Raw genomic sequence first — 27,633 nt, forward strand, 5'->3', positions numbered from 1 at the left:
AAGTGTTGTCTCCCCTACTAGACTGACGCTCCTCGAGAGCCCTAAGGACTCTTGCTTCTTCTTATATCCGTGCTTGGCACAATGCCTAGCACACAGGAGGAGCTTAATAAATGACTGACTGATGTGTACGTATAGTCTCTCCGGAGAGAACAGGAATTGCTTCATTCCCTTTATTATTTTCAATTCATCTTGTTTGTTAATCTTTTGTGCTGGGGGTTAGGGAAGTGTTTTTGCCTTTTCAGCCTCAGAACTCAGCAGGGTGCCCCGAAAAGCACTGAAAAAATGCCTTGAAACGAGCCCCTGGTGCTTAGCGAGAGCTGGGGCGCTGGGTCAGCAGCAGCCCCACCCACCACCCCACCCGGCCTCGAAGTCCTCGTCCGCTCCTTCCAACTTTCACTCCCCGGGGCGGTTTCATTTCCCCTTTCGAAGGATAACTACCCAGGAAATGCCCTCCTCCGGGGCGCTCTAGGTGTGGAGTGGGAGGGGTCAGAGGCGCCGCCGCCAGCCGCCGCCCCGCCCGCCAAAACACTGCCCGCTTCGAGGCTCCCCCCTCCCCGTCTCCTCGCGTCCCCGGGCTGAGCGCGTGCCCAGGCTCCGCCTCCCCATGCCCTCCCGCCCCTCGACCTGGAGGAGTAATCAGGGAGGCCCGGGGCCCGAGAAGCCCCGAGGAGAGCGGGCTGGCGGGCGTGGAGGGGCCCTGCCCTCGCCCCGCAGCGCTCTCCCTCTCCCCCCCAGCCTCGGGGCCCAGTCCGAGCCCAGGCCCTCCGGGAGGACCCATGACTCGAGCGGGGCCTCCTTGTCCTCCTCAGAGCGCGCCCCGGGGCCCCCCTCGCCGGCCGCGGCCCTGGCTCCCGCTGCAGCCGAAATTGGGACAGGGATATGAGCGGGAAGGGGCGGAGGCGACGGCGAGGCCCCGGCTAGGCCGGGATGGCCGCAGCCGCAGCCGGAGGCGCTGCGGAGCGGGGCCCCTCGCTTCCCCTCGCGCCTCAGAAGCCGATCCCATGACGGAACCCATTGTGATTTCGGATGACAGCGATGACGAGCCCTGCAGTCCCGGCCGAAGCCTCGGCGCTGGTCGAGCCTGCGGAGCCCGGCGGACTCGGCCGCGACGCGGAGGCGGGAGCCGAGGGGCCCAAGCCGCGTGCAGTGGCCAAGCTGTGGTGGTGAGTCCGTGCCCTCTCCCTCCACCTCCCCCTTCCTCCCTTTATCCTTCTGTTGTCCTCCTTTTAATTAATACGTCTCTTGTTTGGACTGTGAGTTCCTTGAGAGCCAGGAGGTAGCCCCTCTCCCCCTCCTCCCCTCCCTTCTTCCTTCCCTTCTCCCCCTGCCTCCTTTCTCCATGGTAACCTGGAGACTTTCTGAAGAAATGAAGGCCCTCCCCCTCCCACTGTTAGCTGTTAGCTGAGGTGTTGAGCGTCTCCGCCCAGCTCTGCGAAGCCGGGACGCACCGTGTAGTTCAGTCGTTGTCTGGATGGATGATGGATTGCCCTTTCTTCAACTCACTTGACAGAGGAAAAAACTGAGGCCAGTAGGGTTAAGTGACGTGCCCAGGGTCACCCAGCTGGTGGGCGATTTGTGCTCGGCCCCTGACCGCTGCCACACCTGGCTGCCTGCTTAACACCATGGGAGCCTCATAAGTCAGATCCTGGGTCGCAGGAGAGGCCCACCCAACTGACCTTTTATAAACCAGAAGGCTGATTGCTGGCCCCTTTGGAAGGTCCAGAGAAGTGGCTAGTTCTGTTTCCAAGGCCACATCTCAGCAAAAGATCAAAATAATGTAGCAGCGTTTTAATTTTTGATAGGTTTGGACAGGATACCATAGTGGAAACTTTTCTAGGCCTCACTTATCTATAAAATGAAAGGGTCTGGAACAGGTGATCAGATGAAGACATAAAGTGAAAAATAGTGTGCCTCAGTCTGCCTTCAGATTCCTTCAGATGTTCTTTAGAGGTAAATAGCATTTTTCGCCTGGAGTCCTTTGGAAGTGGCTTAGATCGTGGTACTGCTGAGAACAGCTGCTGATGGTATGGCATTGCTGTTACTGGGTACAACGTTCTCCTGCTTCTGCTGGCTTGGCTTTGCATCAGTCTGTGTAAATCTTTCTAGGTGTTTCTGAAGTCAGCGTGCTCAGCATTTCTTATGGCACAATAGTATTCCATTACAATCATGTATCACAGCTTGTTCAGCCGTTTCCCAGCGGATGGGCATCCGGTCAATTTCCAATTCTTTGCAGCCACAAAAAGAGCTGCTGTAAATATTTTTGTACAAATAGGTCCTTTCCCCCTTTTTAAAAATATTTTTGAGATATGCCTACTCGTGGTATTGCTGAAACAAAGGCTACACATAGTTCGTAATTTGTTCATAACTGCCAGTTGCTCTCCAGAATGGTTAGATCAGTTCACAGCTGCACCAACAGTGCATTAGTGTCCTTTCCAATCTTTTTCATTTTTTTTTCTGTCGTATTAGCCAGTCTCGTAAGTGTAAGGTGGTACCTTTTAATTTGCACTTATCTAATCAGTAGTCATTTAGAGCATTTATTCAGATGGCCATAGACAGCTTTGATTTCTTCTGAAAATTTTCTATTCATATCCTTTGACCATTTATCAGTTGGGGAATAACTTGGATTCTTATAAATTTGACTCAGTTCTCTGTATAATTGAGAAATGAGGCCTTTAATAGAGATATTTGTTGAGTTCATTCCCTTGATATTGACCTTTTGTTCTTCCAGATGAATTTTGTTATTATTTTTTCTAGTTCCATAAAATAATTTTTCTTAGTTTGATTGGTATGGCAAGCTTCTCTCATCCTTAAAACAAACCACTAGATCTAATTGTCCTCTCAGTTTAGCATCCTGTATTTAGCTCTTAAATGTTAAACCTAACCCTTTCTCAGTTCTCAATCTTCTTGATTTCTCTGTAGCATCTGGCACTATTGACCAGCTTCTCCTGGATATATTCTTTTATCTCTGTGTTTTTGTGACATTATGTTCTCTTGATTCTCCCCTTAAATGTCTGGTCATTTTTTGTTCTCAGCCTTCTTTGCTGGATTATCATCTTTATCTCACATGTACAAATATCGAAATCAAACTGATTTGCCCCAAGACTTTATCCTGGACCCTCTCTCTATACTTTCTTTTCTGGTGACCTTATTAGGTAGTTTTAATTATCATCTCTATACATATGGCTCTTAGATCAGCATATCTTGCCATAGTCCCGCTCCTGAGCTGCAGGATCACCAACTGCCTGTTGGACATTTCTGACTACATGACTTACAGGTATTTCAAATTTGGCATATCCAAAGTTAATAGATTCCAGGTTCGTAGAAGGAATAATTTCCCAGAAATTAAGAGTTGTGTCCAAAACTTTAATGAGCTACTGTTTAAGGCAATAATTCCTTTTACTGGATGGCTTCAGGGACAGTTGGATGACCCCTTACTAGGTATATCATAGAGGGCAACTCTGCCCAGTCCTGCTAATTATTAGATTAGATGACATCTTGAAGCTGACTCTCATCTGAACTGATGAAAAAAAAAAAGGAAATACACACATACAGACACACACACACACACACACACACACACACACACACTTAGATACAGAAATTCATTTCACTCAGTAGGGAAATAGGAGGGGAAGGGTAGAAGGGCAAATTAGAGTGAAGTCAGATTAAGGAAGGGATTAATCCTAAACAAAATAAACTCTAAAGATATAAAAAAAATAATTACAACTTTTTTTTGGAGATGGCAAAGAATAGGAATCTGAGGGAGTGCCCATGAGGTGGGAAATTGCCAAAATATAGTATATAAATGTGATAGAATGCTACTATTGTACTGGAAAAAATTATGAAGGGGATGTTTTCCAAAAAACCCAGGAAGACTTATATGAAATGATGCAGAGTGAAGAACTAATACAGTGAAGTGAAAAGAACCAGGAGAACAATTTATATTGTGATAGCAATGAGGTAAAGACAAACAACTTTGAAAAAATTAGGAACTCTGATGAGCACAATGACCAACCAGAGTTGTTAGAGAAGGTCAATGATGAACCATGCTACCCATCTCCTAATACAGAGGGGAAGAATTCAGAGTGGAGAATGAGTCATATTTTGTTTGGACATTTGTTTTGCTTGACTGTACATGTTTATAACAGAGATTTTGTTTTTCTTTCATTCTCAATTGCCTGGGAGATTGAAGGACGGAGTAGGGTTGGAGTAGGAAGGAAAGAAGGTGGACTTTTGCCAATGTAAAACAAACATATACATATATATATACACACACACGTATGTATACACGTACGCATGTGTGTGTGTTGTAAAAATTTATCTCATTCTCTGTGTTGTTCCTTATTATGCATAGTAAAGGCTACTTTAGAGTTTTCTTTTAAAAGCTACCACAACTTTTTCAGACTAAAATTCTTAAATGACTTTTACATTTTAAAAAATGCTTAAATGTAGCAATTAACCTTTTCTTCAGTACTCTTTTAGTATATCATGTTCCAAGTTCTGTGATTTTTATTTTTGAAATCTTATGTAATTCAAATTGATAGTTTTTTCTTGTTTTTTATGTTATGCATTTTCCTTTCCCTGCTTATAAAATCATCTACTAGTCATGGAAGTTTTGAAGCTTGACATTGATGTATCTAAGTGAGGTAAATCTGAAGTTTCTTGCAAGCTATGTTTATTTATAATCTTTGCCTTTTTTCAGTATTTCTGGGAAATTTTCCTAGATGATTTTTTTTTTCGAGGCAGTTGGGCTTGAGTGATTTAGCCAGCATCAAGTGGCTATGAACCCAGGTCCTCCTGACTCAAGGGTCAGTGTTCTATCCACTGTGCCACCTAGCTGCCCCCTAGATGATTTTCTGAAGTATAATAGTCATTCTTTTCTTCATTTTTCATGAAACCTAGAACTTAAATTTTCTTTCTTTTTTTTACTTGCCTAATCTGTTAGTTTTACCTACATAAATACTAAATGTTTTCCAGTTGTGTGATTTCCTGGGTTGCTTTTCTGATTTTTCTGTTTTACTATTTTGCTTTCCATTTAAGTCAATCTATTTTGAGTCTAAGTGCTTTGTTTGTGTTTTACAGTCTCTTAAGTTTCATCATCATCTTGTCTGAAGTTTGCTTTATTACACTCGAACTCTTCCTAATTTCATCTTGCCATGTTTTTGTTAATTTTATTTCTTTCAAATTATTGTGCCCATTATCCTTTTTTTGTGACCTAATAAAATTCTAATTTCCTTGCTAATGTTCCTAAAATCATAGATTTAGAACCAGGGGGCACCTTGCTGGTCTTCTGTAATCTGATCATACATTTTCCTAATAATGTCCTTGACATCTGGTTTCTGAAGTTCCTTATTTGTTTGAAATACGTCCCATATCCCTTCCTTTGCTTTCTGTGATATACACATTTTTAATTTTTTGAAGATTGTGTAAGACCATGTTGTCTTTCCTGTCTTAAAGACACATAACTGCTATTGATAATAATAGGGCTTTGTAGAAGTTGAGTCATTGAAAGGACTTCATAATTTCTTTTTTTTCCCCACTCCTGTCTTAGACAATTCCAGATAGTTTTGATATTTTCTGCCTTAAAATAAGTTTAATGTTTGGTACTGCTGGATCTTCTTCCTTTACATTTTTTTCATTAGTTTCTTCAAAATTCTTGACCTTTTTTTCCTCCAAATGGATTTTGTTAATATTTTTTGACTTCATAATTTCTGAAGAACAGTCTGTCCTGTTCTCATTATGTTTAATTCTAGGCACAACTCATTGTCCATTCCAACTTTTTTAATTAATCTGGGCAATTGATATTCTTCATGTACTTGGTTATTCCCATGTGGTTCATTAGGTCAGGCTCTTTAGTGTATGTATCTCTTTTTTCCAAGAGTTCTGCAGTGTTTTAATATTTTATACAACTGGTAGAATTACATCCACAAATGGATCATTTCTCTATTGGGGTAAAGAAGAAAGTTCAGTTCAACAAACATTTTTTGTTGCTGCTGTTGTTTGTCCTTCATTTTCCAAAAGGACCGTGACCAAGAAGATGATGCCATGACTTGCAAGTGAATTGGATTTAAGTGAGGAAGGACTGTGCAGTGTCACCAACCTCACTTTCTTCTCTGGAGTGACCAGATATTCAACAGGTTGACTGGAGGTGGCCTTACAGTTTTGTGCAAGGTGCTGTTGTAGAAGGAATTCACCACAGTGACCAAGAACATGTTTTCTAGTGTTCTTCACTAAGAAAGTTTAGAATCATTAGTTTAACTAATATTTTGTTTTCCTCACCTTCCCCAACAGGATTTCATTGACTTAACCAAAGACACTGACCTGGTAGTGAAGACCCCCAGTGGATTCAGCATCATAGATCTGACAGAGGTGGAGAAGGAGGAGAGTCTCTTTAACTCTGCTTATGCTTGTGAGAACAGTATGAACCTAGATCTGGACCCCATCTTTTGTTCCCCAAAGAAGCATTCCCATTCTGTGGCAGGTGACAACTGTCCTATCAAATGTAAGGCAGCACAGCAGACTGACAAAGGCTCTCAGTTCCTGAAGAAGGAAGTGTGTGATAGTCCAACTTCTGCTCAGGACCTAATTCAGGACACTGAATTGGAAGATTGCCTCTCTCCAGTATCCAGTGGTGAGGATTCTGTGTGTAGCTCGGAGCAGAACTGTAGTACAACTACCTTCAACAGTGATCTAGGCTCTTTGGCAAGTTTACAGATCTCTTCAGATGTTTTCTCACTCTCACCAAACAGCAGCAGTGACAGCAGTACCCAGGACACATCAGTGCCCTGTTTACCAGAAGGCTCTTCTGACTCATGCCCTAATGACTGGCAGAATAAGAGTAACTCTGTTGATAGCACTAGTCTGATCCAGAAGGACTCCTCTCCCCTTCCACAATGTTCCTCCACAGAGTGGGTTCCCTGGGTTTCTGCCCTGGATATCCAAGCCAAGGCAGAGAAGCCCGTGCCAGTGGCTACCACCTCAGAGCCTGTCGTGGACTTACCCAGGAAACCCTGTCTGCACAGATTAAGATATTTCCTTAGACCTCCAGTGCATCACCTCTTCTTCCAGGCACTAATACAGGACAAAGAAGTCACAGAGGTAATGGTGCAGATGTACCTTCCAACCAATATAACCATTGTGTGAGCCCATTAATGCCAAGAGAGGAGGAAATGGATGTGGTTGACTATGGCCTCAGTTATGGGCAGCATAATTGAAGTATGAGTTTGAGGGTGGGAATAATGATGTTGTCCGTTATAGATGAGCCTCCTGTCCTTTGATGTACCTGTTTGCACCTAAATCTCTTGTTTGTACAAACATCACTGTTGTTGTTTTAGCTTCTTCTAAAGCAAGATGTGAGTTTTCAGGAGGAAATTTTAGTGGCCATGAAGGCAAGTCACCTGACAATAAGTTATCAACTTTGTAAAATGGAGATAATGCTTAATACTATTTACCTTAAGAGGTTACTGTAAGGAAAGCACTTGATAAACTTCAGAAAGATGAGTAGCCTCTTGTGGACAGACTAGCTACTTGGACCTTCATAGCTAGTTAGTTCCACCCTGCTGGTAAAGACAGACCAATTAGTAACCACATTTTCCACCTTGTCACTTCAGTGCCAAATATTTGGTACATAATCTACACCTCTCTTGGTGTACTCACGTTTTTTGTCCTGTTTTAGACTGTACACTGACTGCATGAAGATTGGGCCCTGTCATGTCTGTTCTTTGTTTCTTACCCTGCACCAAGTATGGTGCACTTCACAGAATAGGTAATTAATAATTACTGAATTTGGTCACTAGAAACTTGTGGTGCATTGATGTGAAGTTGTTTTCATTCCTTCTACTAGCTGATCCCAGCATTCAGTAAAATGATAGAAAAATTCAGATGGCCTGAAAATTCGACTGAACAAATGTTTATTATTTACCTTTATGTACAGACCATGATCAGTGCTGGGGGAAAGGAGAGATACAAGGTTTAAATAACTTGGTTTCTACTTCTTCATTAATTAAAATGACTGGGCCAGTGCAACTGAGCAGGATTAAGGAATTCATAATGATTCTGTCCTAGGTATCTGTTTTCTCTTTCCCAATGTCCTGACTGACCTCAAATTCCACGTCATCATTTATCTTTGCCTTTTATGTATCTTGGCTCAGTCTTGCTTCAGTTGTCCCTAGTTCTCTGTCAGGTATTGGGGGTTGAGAGTGTCCCTGAATCCTCAGCGACCAGAGTTATGTATTCAGTGTAGATTTACCATTGTTCATGGGGGGAAAGAAAGCTATCTAGGAAACTGATGGGAGGAAAGTGATCCATTTATAGGATTTTTGATGCAGGTACTACTTAGATTGTATTTTTTTTGTAATCTTTAAAATTTTTAAAAAATTGATACTTTGCATTGTTCTGTAACCTTTATTTCCTAACATAGATCCCTCTCCCCTCTTCCACTCAGTGAACCACCATTTCTTGTAACAGTGTTTATTTAAAAAAAAACAAAACAGTTCAGCAAAGTCAAGTCTTACAGTATATGGATTATTCCACACCTATAGACCTCCTTCTCTGCTAATGGGTGGTAATGGAAAAGCATTTTATTAAGCCCTTGCTAAACACTGGGAATAAAAATAGAAAAGGGAATGCGTTCCTGCCCTCAAGGAGCTCACACTGTAATGTGGATTAGCAACTCAAAAAGTAGGATTCATGCTGGGCCAATAGAAAAGTCAGGTGATACTTAGAGTTTTACAGGGAAAGTAGTAGGAGAAATGGCTAGGCCTGAAGTACCGTGAGAAAGTGTCAGGCCAGATGATCCCTGACAAAGAGGCCAGTGGGTCCAGAAATCAAAGTGGGATGGAATTCTGGGATAACTGGGAGAAGTCAGGGATGGAACAATCCGGCATCCAGCTCCTGCTGGGAATTGGGTAATGGGACAATGGAGGTTAGAGTGCGGAAGCAGAAGGTAACATGAAAAGAAGAGAAGGAGGTAAAGTACCTTAAGAGCCTTACTCTTTTTTCTTTAAGTTAATTTATTTTTAGTTTTCAACATTTACTTACATAATTAAGAGCCTTTTTTTGATTTATTCTTAAATTATTTTGAAGTTTCTAGCAATTTAGGCCTACCACAGAGTGGCTTACAAAAAAATCTTCAAGATCTTCAAATCTTGCAAGCATTTGTTAAGCACTTACGTGCCAGGCCCTATTCTAAGCAATAGAGCTACAAGGCCAAAATGAAAAGTAGTCCTTGCCCTCAGACAGCCTACATTCTGCATTTTTAAAGGATCATAACTTTGTAGGAGAAGGACTCTCACAGCTTCTCTGAGGATACTTATCACCCCAGCTCTTTTTGACCTTGGGCCCTATTGCTTCAATCAATCATAGGAGGATAATGAATGCACTTTGCCTGGATTTTGTTTTTTAATAAGCCTAGGATGTTTCCTTCGTTTGATTCTTGTTTCTTCTCCACAGAAGTCACTGTTCAGTCAGTGAACGTAACCATAAGAAAAGCACCCCAGTATGGGGGAAATAGCATTGGCTGTAGCATTAAAATACTTGAATTTGAGTCATGGCTTTGTGATTCAATAGCTGTGTTCCCTAGGCCATGTACCTGTGGTATTTTTATGAGCCTGTGCCCTCTTCTGTAAAATAAGGATAGTCATTTATACTGTTTATATGGTACAATGAGAAGAGCAGTGGTTCTGAAGTCAAAAGACCTGGGTTCAAATTTGAACTTCTGTGCTTTGTAACTGAGTGGTTTTGGGCAAGTCACTTTTTTCCCTAGGCCCCAGTTTCCTCATTTATAAAATGGAAGGGCTGCACTAGAGGGCCTCTGATGTCCTAGTTCTAAATCTGTATGTGTGGATCATTTTCATTATGAAAAGTGTCTTCTTAAATGGTAAATATTTGTGTCATATAAACATTTGCTATTATTAACCTTTTCTGGCCCTCTTTTAATTTTTCCCTTAAGCTTTAAATAATTCCTAGTTGACTTTTTTCTTTATCACCTTTAACTTTAGTATAGGGATATCACAGAATGTGGTAAACAATTACTTCCATTTATGGGTCGAAATGAGTGCAGAGAAAAAGACTTAGTAACTTCTCTGGCTATGCCAGAAATCAGAAGCAGAAAAACTTCCAACTGTGTCTCTTGATTGACAATATAATCCAATACTCTATACCAATGAAATAGAACTCTTTGGCAGAAGGTACTATTTTGGGTTTTTTGTTCATAATGCCTGGTACTTAGGTGCTTACTAGATGCATGGTGACTGATTGATCTCTTCTTAGTCTATTGAAAGGAATACTAAACTTAGAAACAGATACCTGGGTTTGATTTCTAGCTCAACCACTAGTAGCTATGTGACTCTGGGCTAGGTACTTCTTGAAGTTTTCTCTTATTTTGTTTTTTAATTGTTTTATTATGAACTTAAGAATCAACCATGAACATTTTAATCAAAGCATTTTTATAAAGAACAGAAATAGAATATTACATATGGAACTTTGAACTCGTGTTGTGTGGTTTTTTAGTGTATACTGAGTTTAACACAACAGTAACAAAACTGCTTATCCCTGCCCCTACCTGAACTTCTTTTCTCCTGTCTTTTTAAAATAAGTGTTCATTGATGTTCTTTTTTTAATATTACTATAATTTTCCTTAGTATCACTTCCATACCCTTCTCAGAGAGCCATTCTTTATAAAAATATTTTTAAAACCAAAGGAAAAAGGGAAAAATCAGTGTAACTGATCAGTACACCAAAAAATTGTGAAAATATGTGCATTTACATAAACTTTTAGACCCCTCACCACTGCCAAAGGATGGAGTAAGGTTATCTTCTCCTGTGTCTTCTTTTGAACCATCCTTGTTCTGCACCATTCACTTTTGGTTTTTGTTGGAGGGAGGGGGTCCTGTCCATTTACAGTGTTGTTATTGTGTATGCTGTTTTCTTGACTCCATTTGCTTTACCATGTATATTTCTTTATGTAGACCTTTCCCTGCTTCTCTGTATTCATCATATTTGTCATTTCTTATAGTTAAGTAATATTCCATTACACTCGTGCCACAATTGATTTATTCATTCCCCAATTGATGATCATATCACTTTGTTTTCAGTTCTTTGGTACCACAAAAAGGGCTGCTATGAATATTTTTGTGTATCAGGACATTTTCATCTTACCAGCGACCTACTTTGGGCATAAGCCTGGTAATGGGATCTCTTGTCCTACTTGAATAATTCCAAATTGCTTTCCCAAATGATGGAACTGATATCTCCCCCCACTAGTGTGCCTCTCTTCCCACAACCCCTCAAACATTTACTGTTTCAATCTTTTATCATCTTTGCTATGTTTTGGGAGGTATGAGATGAAACCTCAGTGTTATTTTTATTTGCCTTTCTCTTAATAATTGGGAATATCCTTTCATATGGTTCCTAATAGTTTGCAAATTTTTTAAAAAACCTTCTTTATATCTTTTGATATAAGTTGGTTGCTTATATAACTTACTTACCAAACCTTATCAGGGAAAGTTGATAGAAAGATTTTTCCCATTTATTTTCTGTTTATATATATTCAGCAATGCTTTTATTTTTGATTTTCATCACTCACTACCCATCAGCTCTCTCCCTATCACCAGTTCCCCCCACTTTAAGTTTTCTTCTTCTACAGAATGAGGATAAAGATGCTTACACAATCTACTTCTCAGGGTGGTATTTCAGAAAGCACTTTTAAAATGATATGTTCGTATAGAAATGTAAATTTTTTAAAACTTGAATTCTAAGTATGTATGTGTATGTGTATATATATGACCTATGAGATAATATTTGCAAAGCGTCTAACACCATTCCTCACACGTAGGAGACACTTAACAGATGCTTATTTTCTTCCTTCCTTAGATGGTTAGTGGGAAGTCTTCACTGGCTAGAAACATAGAACCTTCTAAACAGTCATCAAACCTTAATCACTTCTCTACTGTTGACTTCCCTAATGGGGATATTGAAGTTACAGTTTTCCCGTGGGTTGTACAAACTATTGGTTTTTACAGTTTAGGATTATGTCTATTGGAAGATGACTTTTAAATAGGCCTTTACTTTCTTCAGAATGTCTTGACTGTTGTTTTTCTCTACCCTGAAAACCACCCACACTGTCATTTTCCGTTATCTCTACAGAACAAGAAACAAAAGAGAGAACCCATTCCCCAGCGAAGACTTCGAATGGTGTTCAGCACCATTGAAGAAAACGTCCCACAAGAGACTTTGCAATTCCTCATGGATTTTGTGTCCCCCCAACATTACCCACCCAAGGAGATTGTATCCCATGTCATCAAGAATATCCTACTAGGTTCCGGAAGTATGGCTGTCATGAAAGAGGCCTACATGCTTCTAATGAAAATTCAACAGTAGGAACTTTTGCAGATTATCTTAACATGTTTTCCAGGGGCCCAAAATTTAGTACTTGGTTTTGCATTGAATTTGTTGATACAACTGTCCTGTTTGGATAGTGATGTGCTTTTAGATCCAGGGAGGGTAAAATTGGGGAAATGTGATGGTAAGTATTTATTGGAGGTCAATGGGAGAGCCCTGAGAATAAGTAAAGAAGCTGATCCTTTCCTCACATTATCTTCTAGGCCTCTTCTGTCAAGGAAGTTCTCTTCTCCAGAACTCTAATGAACATTACTTGTGATTTTTAGGCTACATCCTGCCAGTGTTGCCTCTGTGCAGTGGGACTGGAAGCTCCTCACTTATGTGATGGAAAAACAGGTATGTGACAACTCTTGTGGAATTGTTTTAGTACACAGAGTATTTGACTTAGAGGACCTGAGTTCAAGTCCCACCTCTACCTGTTAGCTGTGTGACCTTAGACAGGTCATTTAATCTCACTAGAACTTAGTTTCCTTTTCTAAAGAATGAGGGTCTGGGATTAATATGACATCTAAGCTTACTTTTGACTCTAAAATCTAAAATCCTTTGACTTTTTCATGTTAGCCTGGTTAGACAATTCCCTGGCCCCTAAATTTCTTTATTAGGCTTATGCAGAGCCATGAAATGAAGCACAGAATGTCAGAGCAGGATGAGAACTTATAAGTTTTTTCTTGTGGCCTGTGGGCTCTGGTCCATGTTGTGCTTTGTGGATTTTGAGGCTGAGCACTGAGTACACTGACTCCCAATCAAGAGGCCACTAAATCCAAAGTCCTTAAATAAGGAGGATAGTATCCTCTAGGTTTGTAAACAAGGTGGTCTGCTAGAACAGCCTTGTCATATACAAGGGAGCAAAGTCACACCCTGGGGAATCTACCCCAATTCCACACCATTGTTTACCTTTCCCATGGATATGTCCTGATATAGAGCCCAAAACTTAGTAATATCGCTAGACAGAGTTTTGTTATCAACAGCTGTAATAAAAGGTCTGCCTGAGTGGTTGGAAGAAAGATGAAAAGAAGTTGAGCTGAGAAAAGCTGGAGTCAAGAAAGTGGTTCCTGAAGCTTTAAAGGATAGGAGGCCATTAACAGTAGCCTCACTGGTCTCTTTAATAAAGTTCTCTGGTGCCATCTCCTAATGTGACTTTCACCCCAGCCTCTCCAGAGCTATGTTAGTAGCAAAGTTCTGGTTCTTCTGTCAAGGCAGGAAGGCTTCAAGTATAAGCACAGAGAAAGACTGGTTTGAGTACAGTTTTTTTTTTTAACTACAGCAACTCAAGAAACTGTCTACGCTGTGAGGTGCTGTGATGTATAGTAGTGGAGGGAGTGTTTAACACTAATTAAAATTAGAGACTTTTTTTTATAAACAAGGAGCTTTTTGATTTTTTCTGCCTCTGTTTTTTTTAAAATAAGGCCCTACCTGATAAAGAATTGTCCTCAGTCAGGAAGAATTGGATTTAGATCCTACTTTTGCCACATAGTAACTTTGTGATCACTTCTCAGTGCCCCCAGTCTGTAAGTTATCAGTGTGCATTGGTGGATGAAGTTCCTCATATCAATGAAATCACAGGGCCCACAGGCTGCTCAGTGAAGAGCAAAGCTCTGCTACATGTGTGGTTTAGCTGATGATGTCTGGTTTGGTCTACTACAGGTAACTTACCCTGACCTTAGACAGCTTGGAGGCTAGTGGGGAGCCCTGGTTTATGATTCATTTTTTTCATCTGATAAGCAAGAAAGAGCTCTCTTCCCATGTCACCACATGCTTTCCCCACAGGAGGAAGAGCTGCCTGGCCGAATATTCTTTTTGCGCTATGCAGTGCAGACCCTGGAAGACGATTTTCAGCAGGTCCTGAGGCGTCAGCAGCATCACTTGCAACAGTCCATTGCATGTACTATGCTTTCCTGTGATAAGCAACCCCTTAACATCAGGTAACTAGCCACATTGTGGTTTAGAAGCAGCCATTAGGATAGGAGAGTAGGCTAGAAGAGAGCAGTCACTGAGAAGAAACTTAATTTGTATAGGCCTCTGAATTCATGGAACCAATTTTGCACAGAGGGAATTACTTCCTTCTAGAGAATAAATCCATAGTTGTTCAATCACATAGTCAGATCTGCTTCCTTTCCCTTTGCAGATGTGAGTAATCTAAGAAAAACTAGTTCTTTTCCAGGATATGGTCTCATTCCTCAGTACTAAAAAGAAGTGTTATGATGACAGGATCCCACACACCAGATCCCACGTAACTTACTGGATGAACCAGAGGAAAGTTAAGAGTATAACACACAGGCTTTCTATGAAATTGAATCCCTTCCCTTCCCTTCTAGGACCTTCATGTAAGGGATCATAACAATTTCACTTTACTTCAACAACAATGTTTAGTAGCAACAAGATTGATTTGAGTCTTTGCAAGTTCATTCTTTGGATGTTGTAGATGGAAATGTCATCTCAGGAACATACCAAATATCTTTTGTTTATATCTGCCCCTCTGCTAGATAAACATGTAATCATGTCATTTCCTTTGTACATAAGCCCATAATGCTGAGCAGAGTTCTCAATTTCAAAAGACATACAATTTTTAGCACTCTTGTTGCATACCTGCCTGAGGTCAGTTTCCCAGGCTCAGGCTAAATTGTGAGCATCTGAAGGACTGATCTCCTTTGAACTCTGATAGTTTACAGCTGTTCTGAGTTACGTAGGTTTCATGCCGACTGGGTCTGAGCCAATCAGGGGCCAAGTGAGTTTGGCTTTGGGGGCTCACTCATGAGAAGGACCTTTTGCTTCCCTGGATGGGACTCTGAGTAGTTGTTAACAGCGCACCAACATCTGAATAGTTGTGGTGGTGGTGCTTTCCCAGTCTGGTGGTATATACAGGTGGTTGTATTACTTTGTTCAGATAGTTGGAGCCCTTTCTGTTGAATCTCTAATTTCTCTGCTTGTGTTTTCTATTCTCCTTTCTACTTATCTGTTATTCAAGTAAGATTGTTGACCCCTTTAAAGCTGTGTTTCTTTTAGAAAAGCAGATCAAAGAACCTATGCTAGCAGCCCACTCTTTGTGCTAGTGTGGTTGCTAATATGCTGAAGACTGACAAGAGATTAGGACTTAGAAGTTAGCACATTTTGAATATAATTTTAGTAGTAGCTGACAGCATACTTTAAAATATAGTCTTGCACCATACATCCAAACTCATTTTGGTAATCAGTACAAATGGAATAAAAGTAATTTGGAAATCTCAGAGTTGGAAAAGGCCTTAAAAGTCCAAACTGATGCTCAGTATATCCACTCTAAAATATCCTGTATAGGTGATAATACTTTAGGAATGGGGAACTCACTGCCTCATAAGGCCCTTCATTACACTGTTTGGCAGGTGTTTATCAGAAAGTCCATCCTTATATTTAATTATATTCATATAATTTTATATATTTTATACATGATAACATATGTATTATATTTAATTACAAATTATGTTTAATTAAAAAATACCTAGTATAAAGTTTCAGAGTTGGAAGAGCCCTTTGAGGTCTTCTGGTCCAAATCTAATTTTAACATAACAGAAAAAGTTCCTGGAATGGAAAGGGGACCTGGGTATGAATGTTGATTTTATCACCTTAGTTGTATGACCATGAACAATTCACTCTCTGAACTTTAGTTCCCTTATTTCTTAGCATTTCACTGTCATCCCACCACAGTTCTTAATTTTTCATAGCTTAATGAAGTCTTCTGTGCCATGCCATTTCTCTCATAAGTGACTACGGACTAATTTTGTAAACTAGCTGACATTTATATACTTTAAGGTTTGCAAAGCACATTGCATATCTTGGTTAACTCTCACAGGTATATGAGGTGAGTTAGTACTGAGAGTTAGTATTATCTCCGTTATGAGGAAACTGAGGTTCATGATCAAAGCATCAGTTTGAACTCACTGACTACACATCTAGCAATCTTTTTTAAAATGTAGTGCTACTTAATGACACTGACAATCTGATTAGTTTATCATGTTCTTACAATATTAACAACAATAGCTCCTATTTATATTGTACTTTACAATATACAGTATGTTTTTTTCAGCCACCCTCTGACATGAGGTAGGTAATATTTTCAGATTAAGCCTAAGTAGGCTTAGGAAATTGAATTACCCAGAGTTAGATGGCAGAGCTGGGATTCCAACACAAATCTCCTGATTCTTGAGTCTATTGATGTTTTTCTATTTCACATAATTTTTTTTATTTGTATACTGAAGTTGTGATCTACATCCATACAGAATTATATTTTTATATCCTACATCTCAGCCTCCCTTCTTGCCCTCTCCCCATCAGTATTTCTAACTTGAGAGCTTTCCAAAAGTAGAATGGGTTGCCTCTAGACTGCTCAGGTGCCTCCCCACATAGAGATCTTTAGGTACCTGATAATAAATGCATTCATTTGTTGATGTATAAAGTGTTTCAGGACAAGGAAAACCTGCCTTATTTATCTTTGAATCTCCACAAACCCGTAGCTAGCAGCCACTTTTGTTTTAACCTGCAGTTTCATTAGCATAGGGATCACTCAGCAAGGGAGCCCATCTAGCAATGAATATTGGCAACTTACAACCTTAGAGAGTTGCCTTTGGAACTGAGATATTACATGACTTGCCAGCTAGTATGTGTCAGAAGCAGGTTTTCCTGACTCCAGTGCCTTTACACCAGAAGTAAAGTTCCCTAGCCTGCTATAAAACTCCAGGTAGTGACCAAACCAGATTTAAATGTAACTGTTTAACAAAACAAATAAAAACATAGATAATTTTAATTTATGGTTTGCTAAGTCAGTATGTGGCTCAAGGGCCTGTTTCTCTTTGAGTTTGACACCATTGTTGCCTCTTCAGAAGCTTAACAAGTATATTAGTATTATTAATTATAAATATTAGTGTTATTAATGTACCTAAGTATATTAGCTTATTATTATTAATTATATATAATTGTATGATTATATATAATTATTATTAGCTAATTATTGTCCTAGGCAAAATTGTGTAGCAAAACTAAATTGGTCCTCAGTCCCCCCTTTTTTCAGAATGAGGCAGAGGATGAATGACTACTCACTGGGAATGTTATAGAAAGGATCTTTGGTTAACTAGTCAGGTGGTCTTTGCTCTCTTCCAATTCAGGAATTCTGTGATTCATATTTCATCCTCTAGGGCAAAGTAAATTACCTAAGGTTACACAGCAACTAAATGATCTTAAGTCATTAAGATCCTCACAAGCAGTTCTCCTAATGTGCAAACCCAATAAGAAGCCACATCATTTGCTAAGGGATTGCTTTTCTTTCTATTGCAGGGATATCATCCACTGGCTGGTCGAAGCTGTGACTGGGGATGGGTTTGATCAGAAGGAAGGCCATCAACAATCCTTCCCAGGAAGCCCACAGGACAAGGACATCCACCCCCACCAACTTGAAAACCCTGGAAAGAGCAAGAGTCAATTGTAAGGGAAAGAAAGGCGCCACCTTTCCTGAGACAGTGGGGAGATATTGTTGAGAGCTTGTGCTTTCTCTCACAGTAGGAGACTGATGATTTTTTTTTGTGACCCTTTAAATTACCCAAATCATCCCATATACAATCTTTCAGTATGTTTCTATTCAAGCAGGAAGCACAGTTTGTCCTCAGTGAGGCGGGGTAGCATGGTGAAAAGACCAGGGAGTTGGAGTCAGAAAAGTGAAATTCAAAGTCTAACTCTCTTATTAAATAGCTCTGTTTGTAACATGGGGCAAGTTTCTTTACTTCCCCAGGCCTCCATCTCCTCCTCTGTAAAATTAGTTCTTAGTTCTAAGTGTTTTCTTCCCCCTTTAAATCCTATGATCCAGTTGTGATTTGTGTCTTCCCACAATACAATTTGCTTCCCAGAAAGACTTTCTTTATAAAACCATTCAGTTCTGTGGTTAAGGTAGGCCTGGTTTTGGGGAGCAATAGAAAGGTGCTACAGCTACCAGCTCTTGAACAAGAGCACTATTAATTCACATTCCCATCACTCTTTAAAGTTTTCAAAGATCAGGTAGATAATACTGCCTAATGTCAGTATTATCATTATTGTACAAATGAAGAAACTGAGACTAAAAGACTTGCAGTGACTTGCCCAGGGTCACAGCCAGAAAGGGTTTTCTAACCCTTCTAGATCCCTCTAGGATACAAACATAGGTCTCCTGACTTGAAGTCAGGAGTTATTTCCACTCTACCACCATGAGTACTTGTAGAGAGAACTATTCTTTAGGACTCCTGCTTCCCTATAAGTAGCATTCTAATTTTCCTTCTTCCCCCACCTCCAAAGAATGACACACATACGCACATACGTTTTATTCTTCACTGAATCTTTTACCTTAGGAGCTTGGTGGTATGTTTTGTCCTTTAGATTCTTTGGTCCTTAAGTTAATCAGAGTTCCCCATACTCTCAAGTTGTTTGTACCACATTGTCATTGTATGAATTGTTCACTTAACTCTGACTCAGTACGTACAAGATTCCCAGATTTCTTACACCCTAGTAATATTCTATCACATACCACATACCACCTTTTTTAGCAGTTCCATAGTTGATGGGTACTCAGATTCTCATATCAAAATTATGTTTAGTTTGTTTTGCTTAATTTTTAATCTTTTTCCCATTTCTACACTCTCCCTCTTTCCCTGAGTGAAATGTATTTCTGTACCCAACTGTGTGTGTTTATGTCTTTTAACCAGTGGAGATAAGAAATTTGAATATCCGCCCCTCACCCCCTTCTCCTTGTTAGTTATCTGTTCTTGCACCCTGATTATGTGAGATAATGTGTCCCTTATGATTGTTCATTTGTGTTTGCCTTTTTGTTTCTTTTTACTCTTGTGTTTGAATGGTTTTTCCACAGCTGTGCTTTTTTCATCAGGAATACTTAGAAGTCTTCTATTTCCTTAAAAATTCATTTTTTCCCATATGATGATACAAATTTTTTCTGGATAGGTTAATTTTTGGCTGTAAGCCTATATCCTTTTCCTTTGGAATATCATATTCCAAGCTGTGTTCCTTAATAATAAATCATGTATGATTCTAACTGGTTTCCTCTATGCTTGAATTCTCCCTTTCTATCCACTTGCCATATTTTTTGTTTGACCTGGAAGCTCTGCATTTTGGTTATAGTGTTTTCATTTTGGGGCTCTTTCAGGTGACCAGTGACTTTGCCTCCTTGTTCTAGAAAATCTGGTACATTTTAAGATTTCTTAAAAATAGGATGTCTTTTTTTTTTTTTGCCACAGCTTTTAGGTAGTCCAGTTTTTCTCCTCCCTGTTTTTTCCAGGTCAGTTATTTTTGCTGTGAGACATCTTACATTTTTGTCCCCAGTTTTCAGTCTTTTGACTTTGTTTTAATGTTTCTTGTTGTCTCGTGGAGTCATTGGCTTCTTCTTGGTCCATTCTAATTTTCAGGGAGTTTATTGCTTGGGCAGTCCTAATCCTTAATCCTCTTTCCAATTTTTTCCATAGCTCTCCTTTCTTTTCCAAGATATTTCCTCTAGCACTCATTTCATTTATAAAAACATTTAACTCCTGTTTCCTTGTTTCTAGGAATTCGTTTCCAAGCTATGTTTTTCTTTGAGGTTTTGCTTGTAGAAGTTTGAGTCATTCTTTTCATCTGAGTTTGTCATAAGTGTTCCTGTCACTATAATAGCCTTTTCTTTTTCTTTGCTCATTCTTCCAGACTACCTTCTGACTTCAGCCTTGATTTGCAGGTCTGTTCCTGAGCACTTATGGAGAGAAAGGCTAGACTGGTCCCGAAGCTGCTTTCTTGGGAGGGTCAGAGTCAGCACAAACTGTACATCCAAAAGTTTAATGTTCCCCAAATGATCTGATCTGTTTGCTGCCCCCATGGTCTCAGCTCTGTAAGTTCCTGACTTGGGCTTGCATCTGAGCAACAGTAGATGCTACTGTACCTTGTTTTTATCAGCCACCTGAGAAGCTTGCTGTGATGAAACTGCAGTCTGCGTGCATCAGTGACCCAGCCATGCGTAGTGTTCTAGAGCTGCCAGTTCCTACACCTTGCACAAGTCCTTCAAGTTGACATGTCTCAGTGGCTTCTGCCCTGTTCATAGCCCCATTCTCAACCCACAGACCTCTTGTCTCTCCATGCCAACCTGAGCTGGACAAATTTGCTTTTCCTAGAATTTCCCATTAGGCTATGTTTTCCTGATCTGTCTAAAGGAGTTTTGGAAAGGAATTCCTGCTACTCTGCTATCTTGGCTCTACTGCACTTTGATAAATTTTCAATCATTTTCATGTAGCTTCATGTACTTTTAATCATTTATGTTACCTGTAAAGACTTCACTTATTCATCCCACCCCACTTTCTTTCCATGTCATACATATTAACTGAGGAGAGAACTTCAAATGAATATGCTGACATTTAAAAATTTGCTGAGAGGCAATGTAGTAAGGTGATTGCTAGATTTGGAGAGTTTTGAGTTTAGGGAGAGGACATGTTAAGAATAGGGGCCTGTATGAGGCTAAAAGGTATATAAGCTATATAAGGTAAACCTTTTTTTAAGGTTTTTGTTTTGTTTTTTAGGGGACAGAATAAACCTAGAATTTTGACTAGAATATTGACTTCATAGAAATTAGAGCTGGAAAGGATTACGTGAAGGACCTTGAATAAAATTGCTCTCTCACTTGAGGGTATACTCTTTGCTCAAAACAACCCACTGAAATGATGTTTTTTTTTTTTTTTACAGATGAGGAAACTGAGGCTTCTTGTTTATAATCAAAGAGCCAAAAAGTAGCTCTTTAAAATCAGGACTTTAACCCATGTTTGTCTGGTCCAGCTCTTTCCACTAGCATGCTACCTCTCCCTATCTTTCCCTGTGAAAGAAAAACAGAAGTATTTGAACTTGTCTTAGGAAGAAATGGGAAGCCACTGAACATATTTTGAGTAGACATGAAGATAATGAAGGAATTAGTCTGCAATATATAAAAATATGTGGATGGGATAGGGAATAGGAGGGAGTAGGGTGTAGTAGTGGTGAAGACCAATTAGGAAGTTAGTTGAGATAACAAGGGTGGCTAGTGGATAGGTCAAATATGGAAGATGCATAATGAAAAGAATTTAATAACTGAAGAGTTAGAAAGAAGGGTCATTACAGCATAATAGAATATCTTAGTTCAACTAACTCTTGACACTTACTAGCTGTGTGACTCTGATAAGGTTATTTACCTCTATGAGTCACTGTTGCCTTATCTATGAAATGGTGATAATTTTTTTCACTACCTACATCCCAGGGTTGCTGTGAGTAAAATATTTTGTAAACTTTAGAGTGAATGTGAATTTTTATTATTTCAAGGTTTTGAACATGGGAGACTACGTGAATCATGATGCCATAGACAGGAATAGTGAAATCTGAAAGAGCAGATTTAGGAACAAAGATGACTAAGTTGAGTTTAAGACTAATTACTAAAGCCTCCAAATTGTGCCCTTACGTATCTCCTAATTGCCCTGTACTTTGAACCCAGGGTAATTTTACATCTCCAGAGAATGCTGTCTCTGGCTGTTGAGGTGGACAGGACCCCAACCTGCAGCTCAAATAAAATTGCAAAGATGATGTTTGAATTCGTTCTTACCATTCCTGAAAGGAGCCAGAGGTAAGAATTTTTCTTTATTTATTCTTTTAGATATTTCTGGAACCTTACTTTTCTCAGATTGATTTCCTTATGCATTCTAGAAAGGAAAAATTCATATTAAAAACGAGTATTTCTGTAGTCTTTTATGCTTTATAAAAACTTCTTTCCCCAAAAGCTCTGTGCAGTGCAATACAAATAATAATACAAAGTATTAACTACTCTCATCTTCACAGATGAGAAAACAGAGGCCCAAAGGGGAAGTAATTAGTCTTAAGGTCATATAGCTATAAGTGACAGAACATGCCTAAAGCCACATTTCCTTATTGTAGGTCCTGTTTCCACTCCATATGCCACTTCTGACTTATTCCACCAACAGAGTTGGGAGGGAACTAGTCCCTTCCACTAGCTCACAGTTTAATGGGGGAGATATGCAAACAACTGGATACAAACGCCAATGTCAACAGGATAAATTGGAAAGACTCAACAGAAGGAAGGCAGTAGAATTCACAGAGATCAGGAAAGGCTTTCTGTAGAGAAAGAGGGATTTTAGTTCAGACTTGAAGGAAACCAAGGGGCAGAAATGAGAGAGAATATTCCAGATAGGGGGAATTGGCGAAGAGTCAGGAGATGTAATGTTTTGTTTGAGAAATAGCAAGGCAACCAATGTCACTGGGTCACAGAGTTAATACATGGTGGGGCACGGAGAAGACTAAAGATAGGGGAAGAAGGAAGAGTTGTGAAGGCCATTGAATGCCAAATAGGAGTTTATATTTGATCCTGGAAGTGAAAGGGAGCCACTGAAATTCATTGAGAGGGATATGTAGAAGCGGGTTCCAGGAACATCACCTTTACAGTTGTGTGAACTGGAGGGGGGAGAGACTTGTGATAAGCAGAGCAGGCTCTTGCAGTAATCCAGCATGAGACAGTGAGGGCCTGCACCAGGGAAGTAGCCACTTAAGAGAGGTGGTAAGAAGGATGTCACTTGGGAGGACTAGAAGAATGGCAGTGACCTTGAAGGAAGTTTGGAGGAAGAATTTGAATTCACATTAGATATTCCACCTTGTCTTTCCAGACTTTCAGAACTAAATACAGTGCTCCAGATGCAGGATAACCAGGACAGAGGACATCATCTCTCTCATGCCCACTGTCACCCATCTCGATTATATTAAAAACTAATTGAAACTTAGGTCCTTTATTGGCTGACAGTAGTTTCACTTGATTCACTATGTAAGTGCCATCTTGTATAGAGGTGTCTGTATTTTTGTTAGGCATACACAAATGAATGACATAATTTCCTGTACCTTTAGAGCATCCAATCCAGTAGCTTCTGAGATCAAGGTGCCCCTGTGAACTGAATTAAGATGGTGGGTAGCTTAGGGGTAATAGGCCAGGCCTATTGTTATCCTGTTTTCAGGTTGTCCCTGATTTGGTTATGTTTTTTTTTACAGTCTCATATACCCTCTTCTCCTGTCTTCCCTTTCTTCTTTTCTCTCAATCCCCCTTTGCAGGGAAATCTTCTTTAAAACAATGGAGAGTCATCTCTTGCGCTGCAAAGTACTAGAGGTTCTATTCCTCCATAGCTGTGAAGAGCCTACTTCCCTACCACTTTCTCTCGCCCAGACCCTCTATTTCCTCAATCATTCAACATCACTGCTCAAGAATCAGGTACCTAGTGATCCCTCTAACTCTTTCTAACCCCTCATTCCAGTTATTGCCTAGACACTGGACTGCTTGACTGTTGCCTAAGATAATGTGAAGTAGCAACCTCAGAGGTCACCAAATTTAACTCCTGCCTGAAGTATCCCACTACCACATGGCCTGGTATTTGTCCAGTGATGAGGCTTGTTGGACAGCTAATTTTACCTACTGAGCCAAAATCTGCATTCCTATAACATTTAACCATTGGTTCTAGTTCTGGAGCCAATCCAAGTCTAATTCCCCCTCCATATGGTAGCCCTTTGCATGTTTCCCATCCACCCTCAACCCTGTCCCCTTTGTCCCTCAAAACTTTGAGTACTTTGAAAAATAGGAAGCACTGAATCACAAGGGATTGTAATTAATTGCTCTTAATTATTTCCTTCAGTCTGATACATGCCAGTGGCAGAGTTGGGATGAGCTGGTTGAACATCTGCAATTTCTCCTATCTAGTTATCAGCATGTATTAACAGGTAAGCTGCCCATTTGGTACATAGAGGTTGTGGGAGGCACAAAAACTTATAAGGGCAGCTAGGCAGGGAAGCGGACTCTGGGCATTATTAATATGAACCATTCAGGATATAAAGGATATGGACTTCAATTAACAGCTTTACTTCTAAAAAGGATCTTAAAGGCCATCTAGTCTTTCCTCCCTCCTTCCTACTCCTGTTTTACAGATAAGGAAACAAGACTAAGAAAAGGGAAGGAACTGACCAAGGCCTGACCTTCAAAACATGTTTTTGTCCTCCCCCAAGACTGTCACTGTTTTACAAACAAGTTTTAGCCTTGCCAGTTTGAGCAAATCCTGCCCTTCTCTCTAGTGAGTCCTCTATCAAAGCTGGCCTCAGTGGAAAGATTAATGTAGAGCAAAGCATAGAACAGTCTTGGACTCAGAAGACCTGGCTTTAAAATGTTTTAGCTGTATGACACTGGGGAAGTCACTTCTTTGCTTTGATTTCCTTAAGTAAAAATGAAGAGAACATTTGTACTTCATAGGATTACTACAAGGAAAGCACCTTACAAACTTTAAAGGGCCACACTTGTGAGTTTAAGCTTTTTATCTCCCCAAGACCTATACATGTGCTTAATAAAAATATTTGTTGAAAGAACAAGTACCTTTTCCCTGCCTGGAAATGTTTCCTCTTTGTTTATTCAAGCCCCACCTCTTTCATGTTTTTTCTAAGCACACAAACTCATCATGGGGACTACAACTTATCAGTGAGTGATTAAATGAAATAGGTTTCAGCTGCAAGTAAGAGGTTCCATAGTTTTCAAGGATTTAAGGAAGATAGAGGAAAAGACAACTAGCCTCACTGCTGAACTCCAGTCTCTCATCTCAAACTGCCTTTCAGAGATGTCTTGAACTGGATATCCAATCCAACTAAACACCTCCAAAATGGAACTCATTATTTTACCCTAAAACACTCCCTATTCCTCCCTCTCTCCCACCCAACGCTCCCTTTCCCTATTACTGTACAGGGCATACCATATTCTCAGTCCCACAGGCCCACAAACTTGGGAGTCATCCTGGATTCCTCACTCTCACTTCCCATATCCATACAAGTCTGTTGGCAAGGCCTTTGCAACATCTCTTTAATACCACCTTTCTCTTCTTTGGCAGTGTTGAATAATGTTGGCCCTCATCACTTCATGCCTAAACTGTTACAATAACCTCAAGCCTACCTTCACTCCAATCCATCTTCCATTCAGGCACTAAAATGATTTTCTTAAAGCACAGGTCCGATCATATGACAGCTCACCTTGCCCCCAATAAATTCCACTGATGAAATGGATTCCATTGGGTCCAATAGAAAATCCTCTGGCATTCAAAGCCATTCATAACATACCTTCCCAATCTTCTTACACCTTACCAACGCGGACGCTTCAATTCAGGGACACTAGCCGCCCGGCTGTTCTATGAACAAGACACTCCATCTCTGGTTGTTTCTCATGACTGGCATGTTCTTCCTCCTGATCTAATCTTTTGCAGGAAGCCTTTCCCAACTTCTCTTAATTCTGGTACTTTCTGTTAATTGTGGCCTGTATAGTTCTGTATATTTGTTTGCATATTGTCTCCACCATTATGTCTATGAGCTCTTTGAGGGTGGGAACTGTCTTGCCTCTTTTTGTATCCCTAGCACATTGCCTGGCACATTTGAGGGCCTTTGTGTTTGACTAAGGCAGACACATACTATTTAATCTGTATGTTCTAGGTTACCTGAGGAAAGTTATACTTTATTGTATCGTATTGTTCATCTACACCAGTCTAGGTACACAGGTGCCATGAGATGAATGATCTTGCACCATGCCTTTATGAAAGCCAAGTGAAAACAAATGCTATGCTTTGCCACCACCACAGTTCAAGAGAAGGCAGAAGAAAAACTTTGGTTAGAACTTCTCTCTGTGTACACTCCTCCTAACTTCTGATGGTCTTGAGAAACCAAAGAGAACTTGGGCCAGACCAAGTCCAATAATCTAGTGGAAGAATCTGTTTCTGTGTAACATTAAGCAAATTATTCTGCTTCCTGAGTCTTGGTTTTTCTTTCAGAAAAAAAGCGTTACCCAATGATCTCTAAGGCTGTTTGCATAGAATTTAAAGTTAGGTGGCACCTTAAACTCAAATGATCCAGCTTCCTTTGTGATCCCTTAGGATTAGGCCAAATTTTGGAAATTTGAAGGCCAGAGAATATTTATGTCCTGGAGAGATATTCCACATCTCTGACGTCCTGGATAGTTCACACTCTGAATTATTTCTCTTTCCAGAGCACTTGAGGACTTCGGTCATTGAAAGGAAGGAACTGCTTATCAAAAGGATTAGGCCCCATCTGCAGGAAGGCGATGATATCACTTCACTGGATGTGGAAGTGGAGTTTGAGGCTTTCCAAGTCCGACTAGCCCGAGAGCTTGGGGAGCCCCTAGAACCCCAGCTCCAGGAGAAGGTATTCTTGCTCAAACTACTTATCCTCTGTGCAACCAATAGGAACTTCATGCCAGAAAATAGGCTCCAGTAGTACGATGGCTGAGAACTCTCAACTTCCCAAGTCAACAACTAGTTACCTTAGTGGCTTTTGCAGAAAAAGGAGTTAGTAGTAGATCACTGCAACCTATCCTGTCTAATTTTGTAACAATTATTTTCTCACCTAACAGTGAATTCATCATAGCCACTCTCCAAAATGTGATTTTGATATACAAATTATATGTATTTTATAATAAATTCTCACGTGTAATTTTTTTTTTAAGGAATTTTCTATGCTAAAGCTTTCTTCCTGCTAGGTGTGGTCTCTGAGTTGGTTTCTTGGGGATGTAAATCCTCATTTAAACCTTGCTAGTTTTATTCCCTCATCTGCCACATCAGGGGGAAAAGGAGATAACATGAAAAGAGTGTTTCCTTCAGAATCAGAGGAACATGGCTCTGCTGCTTGTTACTTTTGTGACTTCAAACAAGACATTTCCCCTCTGCAGGCCTGTTTCCTCCCACAAGATGAGTGGAATGGATGATGTGATCTGAGGTTCTAACTCTAAATTATATACTCCCCTGAATAAATTGTTTCATCTTTATAATCTATACTGCCCTAAGACTACAAGAAAAGGCAGTGAGCAGATCTATAGATTACAGTCAAGAGAAGCATTCAATCCCAATGGAGTTCTGAGAATACAAACATCCAGGCCCTGCTTAGGGCAGAAGGATACATGTGGGCCTCCTTATTGGACTCTGCCATCTGAAGACATGTAATCATGAAGTCTGATACATCTCATGAAGACTAGCCACTATGGTGGGCAGTAGAAAAAAAAATAGATTAAATTATAAAGGTTTTGAAGTTTTGTTTCAAAAATTAACTAGGACCCTTCCTGGCCACACCAGTGGGTAAGAGCAGAGTAAACAAATTCTAGGTTCCAGCCTCCTTTAATTCTATCTGTATAGCTTCAAGATATATCCATGCTCCATCCAA

The 27,633-nt window shown here is 40.1% G+C and overlaps 1 protein-coding gene across 1 annotated transcript; it reads left to right on the top strand.

Annotated features, from left to right (window-relative positions):
* The first annotated feature begins 531 nt into the window (after nt 1-531).
* On the top strand, nt 532-26,910 carry SIMC1 (SUMO interacting motifs containing 1). The gene is made up of 10 exons (XM_072631075.1): nt 532-1,163; nt 6,292-7,098; nt 12,145-12,374; nt 12,666-12,735; nt 14,167-14,321; nt 17,701-17,847; nt 21,881-22,009; nt 23,497-23,653; nt 24,072-24,156; nt 26,447-26,910. Exons 1-10 carry the CDS (start codon nt 777-779, stop codon nt 26,692-26,694), a joined length of 2,415 nt encoding a protein of 804 aa, XP_072487176.1. The 5' UTR covers nt 532-776; the 3' UTR covers nt 26,695-26,910.
* Nucleotides 26,911-27,633: the final 723 nt, after the last annotated feature.

Source organism: Notamacropus eugenii, chromosome 1 (assembly GCF_028372415.1).
Source record: "Notamacropus eugenii isolate mMacEug1 chromosome 1, mMacEug1.pri_v2, whole genome shotgun sequence".
NCBI classification, from domain to species: domain Eukaryota; kingdom Metazoa; phylum Chordata; class Mammalia; order Diprotodontia; family Macropodidae; genus Notamacropus; species Notamacropus eugenii.

Coding starts and splice junctions, on each gene's coding strand:
- SIMC1 (XM_072631075.1), top strand. CDS start 777: ATGACTCGAGCGGGGCCTCCTTGTCCTCCTCAGAGCGCGCCCCGGGGC. Junction 1,164..6,291: donor GCAGTGGCCAAGCTGTGGTG/GTGAGTCCGTGC, acceptor CTTCCCCAACAG/GATTTCATTGACTTAACCAA. Junction 14,322..17,700: donor AAGCAACCCCTTAACATCAG/GTAACTAGCCAC, acceptor TTTCTATTGCAG/GGATATCATCCACTGGCTGG.